Source organism: Cydia pomonella, chromosome 2 (assembly GCF_033807575.1).
Source record: "Cydia pomonella isolate Wapato2018A chromosome 2, ilCydPomo1, whole genome shotgun sequence".
In the NCBI taxonomy this organism is placed as follows: domain Eukaryota; kingdom Metazoa; phylum Arthropoda; class Insecta; order Lepidoptera; family Tortricidae; genus Cydia; species Cydia pomonella.
In genome coordinates, this window is record NC_084704.1 from 37,507,427 (window position 1) to 37,525,097 (window position 17,671).

At 38.2% G+C, this 17,671-nt stretch overlaps 1 protein-coding gene across 2 annotated transcripts in view; it reads left to right on the plus strand.

Annotated features, from left to right (window-relative positions):
• The window catches only part of LOC133515563 (hemicentin-2-like), a 241,645-nt gene that overhangs the window by 150,014 nt on the left and 73,960 nt on the right, over nt 1–17,671 (plus strand). For both annotated transcript variants that reach the window (XM_061848124.1, XM_061848125.1), the window contains one exon: nt 69–265. In XM_061848124.1, the coding sequence (XP_061704108.1) occupies nt 69–265 (197 nt within the window). The remainder of the gene's footprint in view (nt 1–68; nt 266–17,671) is intronic.

A 17,671-nucleotide genomic window follows, 5' to 3' on the forward strand; every position in this document is an offset into this window, starting at 1 on the left:
CCAGTCATCTCTGTAGCTTCCTGTACGTTCAGTAATTTCTCCTATTAACGATGATTTTCTTTCCACAGATGGTACCGCGACGGTTCAACCTACCCGCTTGAAGCCAACATGACGCACGCGCGCACACGCGCCGAGCCTACCATAGCAACTTTAACACTCACACCAACAAGAGACGACGACGATGCTGTCTTCCGTTGTGTAGTCTGGAACCGCGCTATGCCGGAGGGACAGCAGCTAGATGCAACTATTCAGCTTAGTGTGAACTGTAAGTACATACAAATAAGGTTTACATACGCTTATCTACCATCGGGACGTGACGCGACCCACCAGAGCTTGGTGGGCAACAATAAACCCGACTGAATTACGTAGGTAGTTTTTGGTATGTTATCAGGAATGGTAGAACGTGTTTTTAATTTCATTCGTTTATTAATTTCGTGTAATATCAAAGCGCTTACATATTAGTCATATAAGATACCCTTAAAAATTAAAAAAATCATCATAAACATCGTAAACACAACATTCTTTAAATAAGAAATTCGCATTAAAACTTGTATTAGTAGTAGAAGTAGTAAAATCTTTATTGTACAAAAACACATAATAAAAGGAACTTACAATCAGGAAAAGCTAAGTACAAAGGCGAACTTATCCCTTCAAGGGATCTCTTCCAGTTAACCTTTGAGTAGATGAGAGGAGAGCGTGAGAAGACGGTGACAAATGCAGCAACATAAATAAATAAATAATATTATAGGACATTTTTACACAAATTGACTAAGACCCACAGTAAGCTCAATAAGGCTTGTGTTGAGGGTACTTAGACAACGATATATATAATATATAAATATTTATAAATACTTAAATACATAGAAAACACCCATGACTCAGGAACAAATATCCATGCTCATCACACGAATAAATGCCCATACCAGGATTTGAACCACATCAGCCACATGACCATCAGCTTCGTAGGCAGGGTCACTACCCACTAGGCCAAACCGGTCGTCAAAACAACAACAAGGTACCAGAAAGTAAGGTAACAAAAATGAAAAAAGTGGAAAATAATTAGTAATTATATTATATATTATTATATATTAGTTATTATATAGTAATTAGTAATTAGGAAATGAAATTTATTAAGCCGTCAGATAACCACAGCTTCTTCAACCTAACCTTGAGCGACGCAACCGATTGTGCTCGTCTGAGCGGAATAGGCAGCTCATTCCACAGTACAGTCTTTTAGAACGCCATTTAACTTTGATCCTTATCCTTTCACTGATATGTGTTTAATTTGTTAAACATCAAAAAGTAGCGCCATTTAATATATCAAAGGCCAAAGGTATGGCGGCATCGTTCCGAGCGAAGGCGCCACAAACTTTGGGTTATGCCCGGTAAGATGACACCACTCTTTGATATTTAACACATATCCGTGAAATAATGAGGATCAAAGTCAAATGGCATTCTATTAGTTTTAATCATGTGACGAGAGATGGCAGTAAATTTACTGTTGTTACAAAATATTCTTTGACAATCCACCTTTATTTCAAATTCTCTTTGGTTCGACGTGTTGCCTCCCTGTCACACTGACGTACGAGTTCAAAAGTGCGATGTGTAGGTGCTCTGAATTTACTTATAGGTTAAATTTGATAGGTCTCTACATAATGACAGTTGCCAGCGCCATATTTAAGGTTAACTAATTCGCAATTATCTCTATTTACATCAAGCGACGGTCTAATATCGTCTGACTCGTGTAAAGTTTTCAACAACATTTTACTTTATTTTGCTGCGGTTACTCCACAGAGTAAAAGTTTGTAACTCGGCCAATGTTTGCTCGGTGCGGCACTGACTTGCGGAAAGATAAATAAATACCTAAATAAATACATTTTACAGGAGTTTTACACAAGTCGACTAACGTAAAATGTGCCTTTGCTCCCCACTGGGTAATTGTGCTTCAACAGTTTTTATATGTATATGTATATACATCAGCGGTGGCAGCATGGTTCCATTTTTATCACTTGTCACGATACCCGTCACTTTCGCGCTTACATACTTGGTAGAACGTAACAGCCATGGTGACAAATGATAAAGAGCCGACCATCTTAGCCCTACAGAATAGAACTTATCACAACCTCTTTAAGGGTTACAACCCTTAAACAGTGATAGTGGTTATTTTAAATCGACATATGTGTCAACATGCGTTTTTTGTCTCTTTATTTATGTACAGTCAGCATCAATAGTAGCGGATGAAACAACGCGCCAAAAGTATCTGATATTCCAGATAACTTTTCCAAATATAGATAAATCTCTAAAATTTACATTCAAAAGTATATTTTTTACGGTCTTAAATGTTCTACATATAGAACCACCACATTTTGTTAAGTTGTTTTAGTATGCAGGTGTACATAGGCTACGGAGACTGCTTACCATCAGGCAGGCCGTATGCTTGTTTGCCACCGACGTAGTATTAAAAAAAAATAATGGAAAGTATGGCGCCATTCATTAGAAACAAACAAAAATCAAGCTTTTATGGATTTTGTTTATGTTTAAAAATGGATCCCATTACTGGTGCCACATCCATCATGGCGGTGTTAACTATACAGAAAATATTCATAATTTGGGAACGGGTTGGGAACCCAGGACCATTAGCTGCGTAAAACATTTGTGACAGTTTCAAGCTTTGATAAAGATACATCGGTTTGCTTGTCAATAAAGTCGATTTCTATCTAAAATATACGCATATTTGTGTAATTTGTGGCACTAGCGTCTATGTATCATCTTAAAATCACTCACAAGCGGCATTGAACCGTTAAGTCTAAGGAGAGACTTTGCCTCCTTGTGTGTGTTCTACCGCTTGTACAATGGGCTGTGTTCTGAAGAATTGTTTGACATGATGCCGACGGCGACTTTCTATCACCACACCGCTCGCCGTCGGCAGGGTGTTCATCCTCACACCCTAGAGACTAAATGGTCGCGCACTGTGCGGTTTAACAGGAATTTCCTCCCGCGGACGCTCCGGCTGTGGAATGAGCTCCCTGCCGAGGTTTTCCCGAGGGTATACAGTATGGGGTTCTTCAAAAAAGGAGTTTACAGGTTTTTAAAGGGTCGGCAAAGCGCATGTAACACCTCTGAAGTTGCATGCGTCCATAGGCTACGGTGACTGCTTACCATCAGGCGGGCCGTATGCTTGTTTGCCACCGACGTAGTATTAAAAAAAAATACGCGATACCTAATGCGGAATTAGGTTATATTAAGCTTAGAATACATTTAAAAGTGGAAAAATTACTGTCTTGGGTGAGACTTGAACTCACGGCCTCCGGATCGATACTCCAGCGCTCTGCCATCTGAGCCACCAAGACCTCATGCATGACAGATGGCGTATCGATCCAGAGGCCGTGCGTTCAAGTCTCACCCAAGACAGTAATTTTTCCACTTATAAATTTATTCTAAGCTTAATAGCATCGTTCGCAAACGTTTCTGCTTGTTAAAAATTAATTTTACAGTACATATACTTTATAGCACTAGTGCGAGAAGTAGCATATTACGTTACTGTGTCGAACATTTAAAGGGCCATATGTACTGTAAAACGTTGTACGATACATGTGCGAATAGGTAATTCGCAACTCGTGTCGATTTAAAACACTCCCTTCGGTCGTGTTTTAATTTATCGCCACTCGTTTCGAATTTCCTATTTTTCGCACTTGTATCGTAATGTACTATTGTAGGTTATATTACCTACGTTTATCTCAATCACGTTGCCTACGGCGTGCCCTGAGACTTATAAGACTAAATTATTAGAAGAAAATGAATTATTAATTCTGTCAAAACTTTATAACTAGATACCCTTTTTCTATAAATAATTAAATCTCTCGAGTTATTCAAAAACTGCTCGCGGCATTAAGAATGTCAACTGGCTTAGCGATTTCAGAGTCGCTATTTCATTTTGTTTTTATGAGACGCCTGCAGGCTTCGCATTCTGTTGGTACATTGCCTCTGGAATATGCCATTTCTTGCCGTAGCGCAATTAAGAGCATCTCTAAGAACTATTTGTGAACTATTCACCAAGGAATGAATTCAAAATTGTTTTTACTCAATTTACCAAGATATAATTGAACGAAGTGTTAGCGAAGGTGTCCGATATGACACGGGCAATCTGCTTTCGTGTGTAAAAATTATAATAAATTTTACCCATAACTAAAAATTAGATAATTATTTCTAAAAATGAGCAGTATTATGCTTGACGGAACTCAGCATTTACTTTTTTAATTATTAAAACACAAAAAATAAAATTCAACAATGAAGAGAAAAAAACAAACCTACTGAGCCTTAATACTTACAAAATGTTGCCGGTACATTATTTGGTTCCGCTTTATTCCTATATTCTTAACTATCCAATTTTTCACAGAAATAGCCTGTGAGCCTGAATACATAACAAGTCAAAGTGCAGTTTAATGTAGAGGGAAAAGGAAGATCTGATCCATTTATAGGTTTCGGCAAAAATACAAAAGTTTGAAAACTGTTCCGTATTTTCGTAAAAACGGAACAACCTCCGTTCCTCTGTTGATCCGCTGGAAATTTCATGTCACATAAAAACGAATTTATTAATACGAATATTTATTTATTACGAATTTATTGATTAATTCGTTATACATACGAAATATCATTTCATATTAAGGTGTCGTAGGTTCAGACAGCAGAGTTTTTAAAAAATAGTACCGTTTTTTTAGATCGCAAATATCACAATACGGTTGTTAAAATTAATTAGCAATCTTGAAGATTTTCTCTAGTGACTTCATTAATTCGAATCCTGATTTTTTGACGTTCGCTCGATAGAAAAAATCACGAATATAGGTATATTAGTTTGCTTTTCTTTTTAATTCATTGACTTTTTTTCTCTCTCTGCACCAATTGTAAGTGTCTCTGTTTGGCCCTATGGTTGACTGGTAGAGAATGCCATTTGGCATGAAGTCCGCCATTTGTGCAATATAGTTTAAATAAATAAATAAGCACTTTAAAATTTTGTAGCAATTTATGCACAAAAGCTAAAAATAAGACTTATAAAATGAGATTTAATTTTTGAGGGAACTCATTGATTTTTTTTTGTTCAAACTTTCAACAAATTAAATTTCAAAAACATGATATCCGCGGTGCCCAGCACGTGCATCCATCTCGCTCACACGCTCACTGCGAGTCAAAGAAGAACACGAACCTACAGGGGCCTTAATGAGTCGCTATTCTTTTCTGTGAAGGAAAACAACGCAGAGCATCTAGATAGGGACCGTGCGCGTTGGAGGGTCTGCCATCTTGTGGTCTGAATCGGAACCATAAACGGGCACATTTACACGTCAAGTGTTTTCTTGTGCATAGTAGGTTCTGCCATCTTGTGGGCTACACCGGAACAAAAAACATCACATTTACGCCTCGCGCCAAGAATCTGACGGCTCCTGTGCTGCCTCATATAGTTCATGCACGCTCCCTATAGTACCTAAGTACCTACCTAATAGGTAGACCCGCGAAAAGTGAAAAATCAAAAGGTGTATGCAAAAACCCTAACTCGCTTTTTTTTAATACTACGTCGGTGGCAAACAAGCATACGGTCCGCCTGACAGTAAGCAGTCTCCGTAGCCTATGGACGCCTGTAATTTCAGAGTTACATGCGCGTTGCCGACCCTAACACTCCGCAACCTCGTTGAGCTCTGGCAACCTTACTCACCGGCAGGAACACAACCTATGAGAAGGGTCTAGTAGTAGTAGCTGGGGACTATATATATCCCAAAACAAGAGGAGGCCTATGCCCAGAAGAGGGACGGATATATACTGAACTATTATATTTATGCAGTAACGAACATCACACAAAATAAATCGGGCGAAGGCACATGGTATAATTAAGCTTCTCGCCTAATACTAAGTCCTATACCTAATCCTAATTCACGATCGGCTAAACACGTAATAGTCCGAATGAATATTAATAACGCAACTAAGCCAAGTTAATTATATGGCAGAATCTCGGAAGGAGAACAAAGCACGTTTTAAAGCCCTTTCACGATTTTTGTTTTCATTTTACGGACAAGTTTCTAGTGTAATTCTGATGGTGCGAAGCCACCGCTCGGGAGAACCAGTACGTTTGCGTCTGTACGGTAAAGTTTGCTAAATGTGTCGGTAGATGTCGCTGAAACTTGTGTAGCGATGTGTGCATCGCGCTAACGACATTTTTACTGCTTTTGAACTCGAGAGCAATAGTTTCTGCTCTCTAGCATTTACTGAAATATCTCGTAAACGAATTAAGCTATTGAAACAATTGAACCTTGTAAAATAAGATATATTACATTTATTACTGATAGTTTATTTTGTTTCAAACGAAGTAAAAATGGCATTCATTTGCTTGCAAAATCAAAATTGAAAATATTGAAATATTATATTGACGACCGGTTTGGCCTAGTGGGTAGTGAAGCTGATGGTCCCGGGTTCAATTCCTAGTAAGGGCATTTATTCGTGTGATGAGCATGAATATTTGTTCCTGAGTCATGGGTGTTTTCTATGTATTTCAGTATTTATAAATATTTATATTATATTATATATATATCGTTGTCCAAGTACCCTCAACACAAGCCTTATTGAGCCTACTGTGGAACTGATGGCAGTTAGGCCAAAATGTGGAATGGTGGCCACTTTCAGACGAAAGGAGTGCCGGGCATCCGTTGGCTCATTGGGTTGACGTCATTCGGAAAATTGCGGGTCACTTCTGAATGAGATTGGCTCAGGACCGTGATAAGTGGCGTACTCAAAGACAAGATTTAATATCTACATTAATGTTGTAATGATGCTTTAATTTTATAAGTATATACTTTAAATGTCAATTTACAAACATTACTTTTTTTATCTAAAAGTCACATACACAATTTTTATACACACACAAGTAAATTATTAAAAACTAAAGAAAACAAACCTTAAAATAAAATAAAAAACTTAAAAATAATATTAATTATACGCTTAGCCTAAAATAACCCCCCCTGCATTGCACCTGGCCCAAAGGTCCCCATAATGCCTGCAGCATTCCCCCGCTGAACTGCTATGGAGACCTGTTGGACCAAGTACGACCCAGAACGAGGATCACCACCCCTGTTCCGCAAACGCCGGCCTAATTCCCTAAATAATTGGCGGGCTTCCATACCCCACGGCCCCGCGGTCTCTACAACCACCGGCACAAAGTCGTACCTACGCCGATGCCAGTGTGGAGTATTTAGCGTAAAAAAAAAAAAAATTACAAACCGACTTGTAACGAATGTTACTAATAAAAATTTTCTTTTCTTTTCTTTTTCTTTTCAAGCCTATGCTCAGCAGTGTGCGATAAAGGGCTGATATGATGATGATCACATTGGTTGTCTTAAGTTATCTCGCTAGCGTTGCGAACAAGTTAGCAGGCTCATGTCCTGCCGCAGCGCGGGGGACTTGCGGCTGATTGAGGTTATTTGCGGAGACTACATTTCCTTCATGGCTGCCGGCTGCGCTCTGGGATTGCTGTTTCTAGCACTATTCATTGCTTCGTACTTGCACTATGCTTTTGAATCACGGCGGCGCTTCTATCTCATTTTTAGCATTAGAAAAGACTATACAATCTTCACGTGTCTTTTTATCGAAACAATAAAAAAAATAGTAACTATACTGAAACACATCAAACTTGTCAGTAGAAATATGGGAAATCAAACGCCTACATTTTGTAAATTTGCCGCCTTTTCTACTGACAAGGTGCCAGAGTATATTAGTTATGAAACCAAAATAATGTAAATAAAGATATTATACAGTGTGTCCCTAGCCATTGGACAAAGCCGAAATGTACATATGCATTAGGGTAATTAGAACCAGTGTACAAAGTATCATAACAACCGGTGTAGCGGTTTCGAAGAAATTAACAAATTACGATTTTTTTACTTTGGAGCAGCCTGTATGTGTTAGTAGCTCATAAGGTACTCATATAATATCTTCAAATAATAGCATGGGACCTTCTTCGACCTTTTTGATTATCTTTTTTATTTATGACACTAATAAGCTTCTGACTAAAATGTCATCATTATCAAATATTTTGAACAAATTGTCAAAAACACTGCCAAAGATTAACACAGTGTGTTTCTTTATGTTGTCGATTATTGCAAATAACTTTTGTTCGAAGAAAATATTTTTTTTATCCTTAATTCTAATTAAAAAATATTAACGTCAGAGCATTCCTGAGAAGTAACCCTACGTGGGATTTCAGGGTTTGTCCAATGGCTAAGGTCAACCTGTATGCGATCTAATTCTTACATTTCTGCTGTGGCTTATTTTTAACAAGCGTTATTAAATAAAGAGAATGTATTGGGGAATAAGAAACCATTTATGCGTATGCGTTATTAATTTCTGAAAGTCGTAAAATAAGGGACAACGTAGCCAGGTTTTATTAGACTCGCATTACAATGTCAGCCATTCATCGCGAAGCAACCAACGCTGGTTCTAAAGCTGTACTAAGAGTAACAAAAGGCCGTATCACAGCACTAATACTACACAGTTTATACCATAAATATGTATTCGTCTTATTACAATGGGATAAGGTACAACAACGTATACATCGTTTGATGCTACGAACATGCGGTATTTTGAAATAATGCTCGCAGTAACGATGGTGCAGTTTCTGAGCACCTTTACGAGTATGTACATTGTACACATTGCTGACAATTGGTGATCCTTATTTTAATTGTATTATAGTTAACACCCGTATAATGAAACAGGCACCAGTAAAAGTATTTATCGTCTGTTAAAACACAGGCAACATTTTACCATAAACACGAGCCAAAAAGCTGCTTTAGTTTGATGTTTCATTTATTTTTCTTTATTTTAAAATGGATGGTGCCATGACCGGAGTAAAAAAAAAAAGTTGTTATTTGGTAATAATATTGAAACCATTTGTAGTATCTTTCATTATATACATTGAAAACATAAAGAACGAATAGGACATTCAACTTTTAACGCATAAAGTGGTAGAAATTTTCCAGGTGCCACGAAAATATCAAAATATTCTGAATTTTCTCTTAAATGTTCCATGACTGGTGCCGTTTACAGGTATACGTTTCGTTTTCAACATATATTTAAAAGTAACTAGTAAATGAATGACTATTACAAGCTTTTATTTGACTTGCCCTGTTAGTATGTATGTAGGACTGTAGATATGTATATAAGTATGAATCAAATCTAGGAAGCTAAATTTGTCCCACTTCCCGATTTCCAATTGAGCTGAAAATTTGCATACGCATCTAAGTCGGGTGATAATGCAATATTATGGTACCATCGAGCCTATCTGATGATGATGATGGATGGATGGACGTTGTATTTTTTCTGATCACTCTGTCACGCTTGTACTTGTGTCTTCTTTTGCCACGGCTCATGGGAGCCTGGGGTCCGCTTGACAATTAATCCCACGATTTGGCATAGGCACTAGTTTTTACGAAAGCGACTGCCACCTGACCTTCCAACCCAGAGGGTAAACTAAGCCCTGTTGGGATTAATCCGGTTTCCTCACGATGGTTTCCTTCACCGAAAAGCGACTGGTAAATATAATATGATGTTTCGTACATAAGTTCCGAAAAACTCATTGGTACGAGCCGGGGTTTAAACCCGCGACCTCCGGAATGCAAGTCGCACGCTCTTACCGCTCGCTTTTTTTTAGCACTTATATTTTAACTAGTAATTGATATAAATAAAGTATATAGACTGTTTATAAAATCATGGTTGTCCAGAAAAAGTGCCAGACTACGAAGAAATTAAGATAAATTGGTTTGTGTACATTATTTGCAATTTCTATTAAACTTAACTTTACCAACAATGAAATATTTTGCCAATGGAGTTGATATGAATTCACGAAGTGATATCATTGCCAATATAACGATCGAACTCATCGATTATTTTTTGTGAAAACTTAGGTACTAAAAAACAATAAAACACGATATCCGCTACGCGCACAGCCGTCTCGCCCAGTGAGAGTGAACCTGAACGGGGCCTTAAATAGTTCCTAATCACACATCATGTGAGACACTTTCTATCACCGCACCGCTCGCCGTCGGCAGGGAGTTCATCCTCACACCTTAGAACCAAAATGGTCGCGTACTGTGCGGTTCAAGAGGAATTTCCTCCCGCGGACGCTCCGGCTGTGGAATGAGCTCCCTTCCGAGGTTTTCCCGAGGGTCTACAGTATGGGGTTCTTCAAAAAAGGAGTGTACAGGTTTTTAAAGGGTCGACAACGCGCATGTAACACCTCTGGAGTTGCGGGCGTCCATGGGCTGCGGTGACTGCTTACCAGCAGGCGGGCCGTATGCTTGTTTGCCACCGTCGTGGTATAAAAAAAAAAAAAGAAGTGTTTGGGTATTGCGCAAGGAATACCCAAACACTTCTCACATTTAAACCCCTAAGCCTTGAAGATACTACTAAAACTCCTAAGCATTTAAGCACCTAACGAAAGTTTAATCCAATCCGAAAGAAGTCGTTTAGTATGTGCGAACTAACTTTTATCAATTAGAGGAAAACCATTCCAACTTCGTTAACCGGATTAAAAGTTGGTTAACGAAGTTCGCGGGTTACGTGTCCGGTAGTATGTGCATATATTTCACTAATGCCCTTTATCTTTGGGTTTCCTTTGTTAGAAACCTTAGCTCTTTTTAATACTACGTTGGTGGCAAACACGGCCCGCCGTAGCCCATGGATGCCTGCAACTCCAGGGGTATTACTTACGCGTTGTCGACCTTAATACCCCGCACTCTTATAAAGCTCTGGCAACCTTACTCACCGGCAGGAACACAACACTATGAGTAGGGTCTAGTGTTATTTGGCTGCGGTTTTCTGTAAGGTGGAGGTACTTCCCCAGTCGGGCTTTGCTCTAGATCTGGAATGACATCCGCTGTGCTGTGCCCTACCACACTAAGCGAGATTACATTCACAATGCCCATACCTCTCTAATGAGCTCGGGCGAGACTAAAACTTAGACTTTGGATCACTAGACCATCGCTCTGCCGAGTAAGCTACCGAGACTTCACTCGATGATACTGAATATTTCCACCATATCACTCATATGCGCCTTCGAGCTATTGCTCAACAAGGGGGGCGGGTTTAGGTTCGGCAACGATTTTTGTGGAAAATTACGGGTCACTTCTGGATGCGATTACCTCAGGACCGGGGCAAGTGTCGTACTAGAAGAGAGGCCTATGCTCAGCAGTGGGCGATAAAGGGCTGATATGATGATGATGATGATGATGAGTATAAAAAAAATGACGCTGGCGACTGTGACTTTCTATGGTTTATATTTGACGACCGGTCTAACCTAGTGGGTAGTGACCCTGCCTATGAAGCCGATGGGTCTGATATTTGTTCCTGAGTCATGGGTGTTTCCTATCCATTTAAGTATTAATACACCGTGTTATTATTTTATTTCCGTTAATTTCAAGGGTGCATTCCTGAGCTTAATTTTAGTACGAGTTGATACATTTGCTACTAAACGTAAGTACTATCTCGGACGGTCGATGTTCGAAATGACATTGAATATGTCACAGTTACCAATTTTTTTTTTTTTTTTTTTTCTTTTTTTTTATGGTAGAGGAGGCAAACGAGCAGACGGATCACCTGATGGTAAGCGATTACCGCCGCCCATGGACACCTGCAACACCAGAGGGGTTGTAAGTGCGTTGCCGGCCTTTGAGATGGGAGTACGCTCTTTTCTTGAAGGTTTGAAGGTCGTATCGGTCCGGAAATACCGCAGGCGACAGTTCATTCCACAGTTTAGCTGTGCGAGGCAGAAAGTTCCTGGAAAAACGCACAGTTGAGGACTGCCAACCATCTAAGTGGTGAGGATGGAGATGTTGTCGCGTAGGGCGATGGCGAAAAGAAGCGGCAGGGATTAATCCGTACAATTTGGGTGGGTTAAATGTAATGCCCATGCGTATGTAATGTAATGCCCATGGTATGCGAGCGTAGCCGATAACATGAGAAAGCCCCTATGTAGCTAAAAGTGCCTACGAAAAGAGCCCGCATAGCGGGTTGCTGGGAGTGAATGTGTTAATAGTACATTACGATACAAGTGCGAAAAATAGGAAATTAAAACACGACCGAAGGGAGTGTTTTAAATCGACACGAGTTACGAATTACCTATTCGCACATGTATCGTACAACGTTTTACAGTACATATGGCCCTTTAAATGTTCGACACAGTAACGTAATATGCTACTTCTCGCACTAGTGCTATAAAGTAGCCCCATATGTACTGTAAAATACTTTTTGGACATATAATAATTACAGAAGGTCTTATTTGGACTCGTGTAACTTGTGAAGTTTTTCAACTAGGGATATCATTTTGATGTCAGCTTTTAGCTGATATCCTGTACTATCATTTAACAATACACGTCAACGACCTCGTTTTCGAAAACAAAGATAAAATGTAAAATAAAAGTAAATTTTTGAAGGCAATTTTTATCTTTGTTATTAATTCTCGAGTACCTGTGCAAAATTCTCTGTGACATTTATGCTTCAAATTTATGTCCTAATTCATAAGCTATCGCACGATTTTTTTTTTTTATGTGCGATAGGTAAATGGATAGATAATGGTACATTAACCAAGTGCAGTAGTGTTTGGCGCCATAAAACTTTGAAAGGGTGCATTTTTAAAATGTTTGAGAAAAACATAGGTATGGGGGGTGATTTGTCGATAAAATTCATCGTACTATACGTGGTTAACGGCTCCACTATACATGGGCAAACATTGTATTATATATATACTCGTCTGAGTTTCCATAACACAAGCCTTCTTGAACTTACTGTGGGGCTTAATTGGTGTAGAATGTGTAATATATTTTATTTATTTATATATGCGTTTACGCACTTATGCGCCTTTCGCCCGGGAGACTTATCTGTAAGATTTATAAGGCCTGATGACGATAAAGATTCAAAAAAGTGCATAAAAAGTCTACCCAGTAGTTCATTACACAAAGTTTACCCAGGTATTGGCTGTCGTATTTATAAATGTGTTTTTCACGTCACTTTATGATATTACTGTAAATGTATTTACTTGTGAGTAAAAGAGCCCTTGAGGCCTACTTTATATTTCACTTTTTTTTTCTTTTTTTCGAGGATTACTAGCCTAGATTCTCCAACTTTTTACGAAGTATCACTATACGTAATAAGGCCTTTATCTGATTCGACATTTATGCAAGTATTTTATCCGAGTTAAGTAGCCAAGTGTTTGTATTTTACCAATAATGGCAAGCCTATTATAAGTTATAATTATTCTAACCCGTTGGTTGTTGACTTTGTCGCGAACTTTCGAGAACCCGATACAAAGTCCTGGGCTTTACGGACGCTTTAATTAAAGCACGGTAATACTAAATCCGTAGTTAATAAGTTAAAGGAAACTTTTGACACAAGCTTATCGCTGACTAATACTCATTAGGTTGTGCTGTTTCATCACAGTTCCTATGGCCTCCTCCTGCGTCCATCATCAGCTCGATGGTATCATAAACTTGCATTGTCACCCAACTTACATATGTATGTAAACCTCCTACTTTTACCTCCTGAGACCCCCGGTACTCATTTTTGTATAACAACAAAATAACTGCGTCTGGATCTTTCAAAATTCAAAAATTTATTCTGCAAGTAGGCCTCAAGGGCTCTTTTACAAGTCAATACAACATTTATAGTAACATCATATAGTGACATGAAAAATACATAACAACATTTATAAATACAACAGCCAATACCTAAACATTACATTATAATAATCTTAAAATAAATAATTACTACAATTCAATAGAGATGTATAGTCTCTATGGTTAAAAACACATTAAATCTGGAGATGTAAAAGGTCCCCAATGTCAGAGTACTAAGTTTGTTAAGCTGATGCTTTCTTTATGTAGAAAATGTGTCGAACACCTCAGCCGAGCCCGGACCGTTCTAGCGTGATTCATCCTTTAGTTAACACGACATATGGACAGCAATATAATGACGCACAGGCGATAGAGATAGGAACAAACGAGCCAAGATATACACAAAGAGCCTACAAAAGCCATTCGCGTGCAATACAACATCCTCATAATGTTGTTGAGGCTGCCGAGACATTGCAGTGCATCCCGTATGTTTGCAGAGGCGCGTACAGATGACTTTTTCGTCATCAGGCGAAAAAGAGTTGGATCACTACTGAAACGTATGCGGGGCATCAGCAACGACGTTCTGAGAGAGTTGGTGGAGCGCCTTGACTCTCCTCTTACTCGCTAGTGGGTTGAAGTGGTGATTGGCAGGGCCAAGTAGAGCAGATTGTTTGCCTTGCTTGCCCCTGTCAATTTACCACATATTACTATATCATATTATATATTTAGTTTTTTTATTATTTATTTATTTATATTACGAAGTTCCTCGTACTAAGTCTCTCTTTACTTGGTATGTCTATCTATTTTGTATAGGTATGAAATTGTCTCTGAATACGGCAGTGGGAAGCCTACAATATGCAACAAGTAATGAGATTACTCGCAACACGGGAAATCCTTTTTGACCTAAATTATTTCGTTGCTGCACAGTACCTCTCGAGGTTTTCTCGGGTAAGTATAGCTTGAAGTAAAACATTTGAAAATCGAACTCGACTCAAAATTCTCAACTTTAACCATAAATACTATACATCAGTACCCCTAGTGTAAATTTATTCGATAGCGAAACGTGACGTACGCGTTTACGTTAAGTCTCATTTTGTATGGGATTGTGAGTTTCCAAAACGTCCCGTTTGGCACGCTGTTTCTAAATCCCTTACAAAATGGCAAACGCGTACGTCAGGTTCGATGTCAAATAAATTTACAGTAGGGGTTCTGTTATATTGTAGTAATGCTTTATTTTAAGATTATTATAATGTCAACATTACCCAGTTGTACGTTTGAAAATCGACTAGGGTTTTTGGAAATTTGAAATAACGCTATCGAATAAATTTACACTAGGGGTACAGGTGTAGTTTTAACGCTACCATGGAGTACACGATACAACCATGTTTCTAGTGAAATGGGGTACAAGTCTCGAGCAACACAGTTGAAAATCTTGGACTTGTACCCTTTTTAACCTGAGCTGCGTCACACTTGTACAGTCACCATCAGATATATCTGAGCGGCCGAGGTGCCCAAAAACTACTAACTACACTACTAACTAGAGTACGTGTGCAGATATTTTTGAGCACCTCGGCCGCTCCCATATATCTGATGGCGACTGTACCCCTTTTTCAGGCCAGAACAGACCGGCCGTGTGCGTGTCTACGCACGTCTGTGCACGTGCGCTTGCGTTAAAATGTTGAAGCTGTGCACGCACACGTCACGCAACCGGTGTGCCGTCTCTCTTAAGGATCTGTATATTACAACGCGCACGTGCACTTGCAAGTTTTCCCAAACACAGGGCTTTTACTAGAGCCACAATTATGCCCCTCATGCATACATGAGTTGCAAGCGTCTCTAGGCTATGATAATCGCTTATTTCGCGATCGAAGCCCACGTGTACCGTAAATGGTCCTACATTGCTATACAATGTGTAATAAAATTAGTGGTGATCCGTTTAAAAAGTGGAAGAAAAAAAATTTAGACTTTGTACGGAGGGTTGGCCGAATTGGACGACCTGCCACATAGAAAAAAAAAATCGCGTCAAAAAAATGTTTCATCAACTTTTTCCTAATAAGAATATGATACTTGATATGACCTTAAGCGAATGCCCACTATTTTTGTTAGAACTTGTATATATGTATATAAGCGCTTACTTACTCATACATACAAGCTCGTTAGCAGACGCAGTATAAAACATTTTGACATTGCAAAATGAAAATCTTAATGTTAATGATGAAATGTTGGCTCTTGCTAATTAGTGTGTTGTTACACGTAACGAAGCACATGACATTTTTCATAATTAATTAATTACACACACTGGACCAGGTGGCTACAGGGTGAAATTTTAGTTAGTGCTCAAAATTGATTATTTTTTGATTATTTACTTGCAATGGTAATCAAGTTTTGATTTCCTTTCGTCAATAAAAAAGAGCGGTATAATTCAGCGGTGACCTTAAGCTAAAAAAATTTAAAAAAAATCCTTTAAGTAGTCACGATTGATTGTTATAAAAATGAACGATACATTTATACAAAATTAAAAATTATAAGAAAATCTGAAATGTCGTGATTAGGTTTGATCGTCACTCATTTTATCAAGTAGATTGACAGTGACTTCACCCGCGTCCGCGCTTGAGCTTCTACAATGTACAAGATTACCTGTCAAATATCTTCTATGGGGCATTAGGGCTAAGATGGTCGGCTCTTTATCATTTGTCACCATGCCTGTCACGTTCTAACAAGTATGTAAGTGCGAAAGTGATGGGTATAGTGAATAGCGATAAAAATGGAACCATGCTGCCACTGCTGGTCGTTCAAGTCAGCCAACCCTCCATACATACGCCAACAATTGTTAACGCCAATTTTTTTTTTGTTTTACTTTTTTCTAATCGCAACACAATACCGAATATTCTAACGGATCCCCACTATTTTTGTTACATATTTTTTGTATAAGATATATGTATAAGTAAAGCTTTTTGTATTTTCTAGTCCGATAACCTTACGTTTTGGAACATTCAAGCTACTGCTGTGAAGCTCAAAAGTGGTCACGGCAATCGTTTTTTATTTTTTTCAAAGACACATACTTTAATCAATTTTAAAGTTACTCACCAACTGCTAATGCCTGCCTCTGCTGTCATGTTCATATGGGAACGTCACGTTCCCTCTTGCACTATTCAGTTATGCCTAAGCGTCATTCTAGATTTGTGGCATTAACGCTGCTGCGGTCGCAAACCGTATGTCACCTTTAAGGATAAGCCTCTGAAATGTGTCACAGTTAATATTGATTGATTGATCGTGCTCATGAATCTTGGCCTGTGCATGCATATTGTCTTAGTAAATTCAGGGTTCAAGTGAAATCCTTCAGGCATTAAGGGTAATCCGAACTGTGCGGGTTTGGGAGACTTAGGCAAATCCCCGTACTAATTTCCATTAGTGCCTGTCAATACTGCATTGCGTATTCAGAGAATAATATTTGTCTGAATTAAGTGCAGATTTGAAGATAATTGAATAAATGTATTGTAGAATTATTATTAAATTATTATTATTAAATCCTTTATTTCAGGCAAAAAACCCATAAAAGTGTTAGTATTACACAACATAACTTACAAGACTATTGTTAGTACATACAGAGATCACAAACACAGACATAACCGGATGAGCATAAAATAATAAAATGTCAATAACTTATCTCTACAATAATTTAAATTGTCCATTAAACAATATAACATAACAATTACAATTAAGATATTACAATTAAACGCATTAAATTAAATTTTGAAAATTATAAAATGTAGAGAATTAAAATTAAATTTCGTCAAATAATAATAATAATTAAAACATGTTAAAACATGTTAAAAGAATTGGTTGGGTCAATCAACTTGTCATTTTCTATTGCTCTGTCCCATGAGCCAGGGGATAACATAAAAGGTACTTCTAACAAGATTTATAGTAGCGTATAAATAAATGGTCGTACGACAAAAAAATGCATTTTGATGCGATTAAATTCCATATAATGATTTTAAATTGTAACTCAGGCGACATAACTAAGGAAA